The following is a 5,373-nucleotide window of genomic DNA, read 5'->3' on the forward strand; positions in this document are numbered from 1 at the left end:
ATTGATTTCTTGTCTATCTAGTAACTTTTTATTTATTTATTTTGTTTTATGCGTTTTCCGTGACAAATTGTAATTTCTATCCGCCTAACTAAGATCTGCAAGGTAACCACTGCTTGCTCAAACCAACAATCTTTGTGGGATCGACCCTCACTCACCTGAGGTATTATTTGGACGACCCGGTATACTTGTCGGTCTATCTGTGCGAAACATGCGGAGTCAATTTCGTGCACCAACATCAAATTTGACAATTATTCTCATTATTTTTTAATCACAACAATTCACATATTCATCCTATCCTACGATCGACTAGCCTAAGTCTTCACGACACATTATATTTTAGTTACGAAAAACCGAGACCATACCTTGACTGATTCCTCGTTAATGCATGGAACACCTCACAATTAACCACACCGCAAGCTTCCAATTTCTTAAATTGGCTGCATCCAACAATCAATTTCAATCTATCATCATAATTACCACTATAATCAAAATAGAGTTCACTAAACAACATATATACCAAGGGTTTGAGGGTGCTTACCTGACCCACAGCTCAAGTGAGCTAAGCTCGACAATACCAGTAAGTTAATTCGAACCTAGGCACCAAAATTATGCAAGAATGCAACACAATACTAATTGAATTTCGAATTTGGGGAGGAGAGAATTGAAACTGAAAAGTGAATTTCTTACTAAATTAGTTACTGGGTTTTAAAGAGCTCGTTGCGCTAGTCGTGTGGCCGCAAACGGTGCGGCGATTGGAGCTCCGGATCAAAAGTTATTGGGCTGTGATTGGAGGGTTAGGTTTTTGAAGCTCTCTTCTCTCCCCCTTGTGATTTCCCAGCGTGGAATGAAATGAAGAAAGGAAGAAGGTGCAGAGTTTCATTAAGTGTGGCTGTTTGGGTTGGGTCATGGGCCCAATGTGGGTTCGATTTAACTGGTTTGGTCTATTTGATCCAATTTTAGACCAAATTTATTAAAATTAGTGTCAAAATTTTTATTTTAATTAGCTCTATCCTATTCAATTATAAAATTTTATTTTCTAATTTTTTAGATTAATAATTAATTTATTAACTAATTATTCGTTAATTATGCGAGTTTTACACTCCTGGTGTCTTGGCTTATTATTTTCCTACCTATGGAATGTTGTCTAGTACAGTAAGGAGGTTATCTTGCCTCATGTATATGAAGGATAAGAAGGCATCTTAGCTTAAGTATGGTAAAAAAAAGTCTTGGTTTAATTGTCACAGAAGCTTTTTACGAGAGGACCATCCTATAAACACAACATTATATAGTTTTCGAGTACTGTAATAAACATAATTGAGCTAAGGGAAGTATCTTTTGGAACTTACTTCGTTGGAAAGATTTTATAGTTTGTCATTGCCTTAATGTGATGTATATTGAGAAGAACATGTTTGGTAATGTTATTCACATGGTGATTAATAGTAATGGGACTAAGGACAACTACAAGTTTAAGTAACACCTAGAAGAGAGTTATATTGGAGGCCATATTTGAACCTTGTCTTTAGGAAAGAATCAGTTAATCAAATAGAAAGAAAGTTATGTTTTAACCTTGGAACAAAGATAGAACCTTTTGTTGGTAGTTGCACGAGTTGAGGATGTCCGATGATTATGCTTAACCTAAATAAGTGTGCTAATGTCATGTAAGGGATACTGTATCGCATAAAAAAAAGTCATAATTGTCATGTTTCTATGGAATGCCTACTTCCAATTACATTGACAGAATTGTCCAATTATATTTAGAAGTCGTTGACTAAGTTGAGCCAATATTTCAAAGACTTGTGTTCACCAACTCTTTATGCAAAAAATCTTCTTATTACAAAGATAAATTTGGGGTTAAATATTTTTTTCGTCCCTAAGATATGAGGTCAAAATCAAAATCGTTCCCGATCTTTTTTTTTATTAAAATCATCCCCAATATTACAAAACGATATAAAATCATCATTTTTTTAATTTTGGACTAAACTGCCCTTGGTAAAAAAAATTAAAAAACCCCTCTTTCCTTCACCCTCATCCCACCTCACCCCTGTTTGCCTTTTTGCCACTAACTCACCCACACGAAGAAAACAAAAATCAAAAGGAGAACAGGAAACACGAGGGAGAGAAGGAGAGAAAAGAAAGGGGGGCGGGGACGAAGATGCCGCGTAGATAAGGAGAGCTCGCTGGCGTAGGTGCAGCGCTAGCCTTTGTTCAGCTTCTTCGCAGTGCTGCGCCTCCAGTCTTCCTTCTTCTCGTGTCGCACCGTGCCTCCTAGTTCTGCCTCCTTGCAGCGCCGGCTTGCATTCTTCCTCCTTGCAGTGTCGTGTCTCCTTTCTGCCTCTTGTAGTGCCGCACTTCCATTCTGCCTCCTCGTCGTGCCGCACCTCTTTTCTACCTCCATTCTGTTCTTTTCCTCTTTCATTGAATTTCTAGTTTATTTGAAAACAAAAAATTAGTTTATTTTTGAAAAAATTTTGTTGCAATTGATTCTGTTGTTGTTGAATTTGTGTTGTTATTGAATTGTAATTACTAATTTGTAATCGTATAATTTTTGTTGTTGCTGATTTTGGATCTGAAACTATGGTGATAATTGCTGAATTATTGTTGCTGATTTTTGTTGTTTAATTTTGGATCTGAAACTGTGTTGATTTAATTTATTGTGGTTGTTGCTGTTAGGGGTGTTCAAAACTGATCAAAACCGAAATGAAAAAACCGATAACCGAATAAATTGAAAACCAAAAAAATCGAAAAAATGATATTTTACAGTTATTTTTACGATTCGGTTCGGTTTTTGGTTTTGATACTGAAAACTCTAACCAAACTGAACCGAACCGATTTTCTTAAAAAAACCTATATAAAAGTCCCCCCTTCCAAATGACCTAACCGGCTAACCCTTTCACAGCCACCACTAACCCTAACTCCGCTTAGCCTCTCTTCAGCCTCCAATCCTCTGAGCTCTCAGCACCTCTCAGCGCCGAAAACTCCTCCCCCTTCCCCGCTATCAATGCCGTCGGACAGCACCATCGCGGCGGTGTGGCTCTTTTCTCTCCTTCTCCCTTCGTCATAGCGGTTCTCTCTCCCCGTTGTCCTCTACACACCACCTCTTCCAGCAGCACGTCGTCTACTCCACGCACTAGAGCCGTCGTTCGTCGTCCTTCGCGAGTTCGTAGCCACTATCGTTCTCGCGTTGTAGTCATCGCAGTAGCCATTCCTCTGCATCTAGAATGGAGATGCCTCTTAGCTTTTATGTAAATTATTTGTTCTAATTTTTTTGGATCTAATTAGTTGTTCTTAGTTCTGTTTTAATAATTGGTTCTATTTTTATTTTGCTATATGATTTTTGGTTTAAGATTTTTGGTTCTGTTCTTTCTAATTTGTTCTTGCAGCTTTAGTAATTTGTAGTATTTTTTTTTGAATAGCAAATATCGGAAGTGTATGGAACGGAATTAATGTTGTCATCTTTTCCTTTTTCATTAATTGTTGCATATCATGGCTCATTTAAATATAAGGTATTGCTACATTGCTGAATACATATAGGTTGGTACTCATTGCTTTCATTTTTCATATTTCTAAAATAATAATATTTCTTTTTGTTTGGTGTTGTTTGTGAGATCTTTAAAGTCATGCAATTCTCTTATTTATTTGATCTGCCCTTTCATAACCACTTTGATTACCTCACTTATGATATTATTGAGCATACACTGTCTAAATATGTTTGATCTGATTTTCTTATATTAAAATAGGTTAAGAAAATGTGCCCAAATGACATTGATGCATCAAAGAAATTGAAGGAGTGTGAAAAAGTTGTTATGAAACTTAAATTTGAAGAAGCAATTGCTGTGCCAGAGCATCAAAGACGTCCAATAACCGACTCCATAGATTTCCATTCTATAGGTACTATGTTAAATATGGCATCTTTTCTATGTTCCTCATCTATTCTATAGCTGTAGCAGTTATTCATTCATGGGCATGAAAAAATTGGAGTTTGTTTTGATGCTAGATGTGGAGCCACAATATTCTGGAGCAAGAATAGAGGGGGATGTTGTTACTTTAGATTTTGTGAAGAAAATGATGGATGATTTCAAGAATCAAAAGTGCTTACACAAACGGTACTTAAGCATAAGAGTTAATTAATAACTTTGAATTTCTTTAAGTGTTATCACTTACTAACTTTGCTTGTTTTGTCTTTGGTTCTTGTATTAGTTATGCATTTCAGATTGTATTGCAAACCAGAGAAATGTTGAAAGCTTTGCCTTCTCTTGTTGATATAAATGTTCCCGATGGCAAACATTTTACTGTTTGTGGTGATGTGTAATAATTCAAAAATAGAAAGTGTGTTGAGAAAATATGGATACTTGTGTACCACATCTTTGTGCAGACAAAGAGTAGGACTCCAGAAAAGAATTTATGTACTTAGAGAATGATTAACTTGAAAAGAAAGTTAAGTTTCGTCAATGATGTGGATTGTGTATTTGTGTTATTACAGTAATGCCATTCAATGAATTAGTTTGGTTCTGTTCTTTCTAATTTGTTCTTGCAGCTTTGGTAATTTATAATAGTATTGTATTTTTTTAATTGATTGAAAAAATCGAACAAACCGAACCAAACTAAACCGATTTTAATTGGTTTGGTTTGGTTCGGATGATCTCGACAAAATAACCGAACCAAATCAAACCGCAGTTTAATTAAACGATCGAATTGGATGACATTTCTCTTAAAAACCGAACTAAACCGCACCATGAACACCACTAGTTGCTGTTGCTAAATTGTTGTTAGTGAGTTGTTTAAGTATCAAAAAAAAAAAAGAACAAAGGGTTCAGGTAGAAAGAAAATGATTAGGGATAGTGGGTGGGTGGTAGCGATTTTGGCAGAATTAAGGTTAGGCATAGTTTTGTTTTGTTGCAGTAAGAAAAAAAAGACTAAGGTAGTGGTGTGATGAAGATGGCCAAGGCTTCCTTTTCTTTCTCTTTTCTTTGTTCTTCTTTTTTTTTTTTTAATATTTGAAGAACATATACATGAATTCTTCCTTTTTAATTTTTTTAATTTATGTTATTGCTAATTTTATGATTGTTGATGTTATTGGATTGTTGATTTATTTTGTGATTAATGTTGTTGCTGGATTTTTTATTTATTTTGTGGTTAGAGATAAGTGATGAGGGAGAGTAAGAGTCTTAGAGAGAGAGAAAGAGACTCGATGGTAAAGAAGGGAGTCGGGGGTTAGTGGTGAAGAGAAAGGTTTTTTTTTAAGGGAAAAATTGTTTAAAAAATATTGTTTATGGATAAAAGAATGATTTTATAACGTTTTGTAATGTTAATGATGGTTTTAATAAGAAAAAAATGTCAAAAATAATTTTAATTTTGATCCAAAATTTTAGGGAC

At 35.1% G+C, this 5,373-nt stretch overlaps 1 protein-coding gene across 1 annotated transcript; it reads left to right on the forward strand.

Annotated features, from left to right (window-relative positions):
* Window positions 1-3,746: 3,746 nt before the first annotated feature.
* LOC107617008 (serine/threonine-protein phosphatase 5-like) lies at window positions 3,747-4,411 on the forward strand. Its single transcript, XM_016318840.3, is given in 3 exon segments — window positions 3,747-3,888; window positions 3,995-4,103; window positions 4,198-4,411. Coding segments are annotated over 3 exon segments (465 nt in total).
* Window positions 4,412-5,373: the final 962 nt, after the last annotated feature.

The sequence above is a fragment of the Arachis ipaensis genome, chromosome B9, assembly GCF_059453495.1.
Source record: "Arachis ipaensis isolate K30076 ecotype BB chromosome B9, ASM5945349v1, whole genome shotgun sequence".
Lineage (NCBI taxonomy): Eukaryota > Viridiplantae > Streptophyta > Magnoliopsida > Fabales > Fabaceae > Arachis > Arachis ipaensis.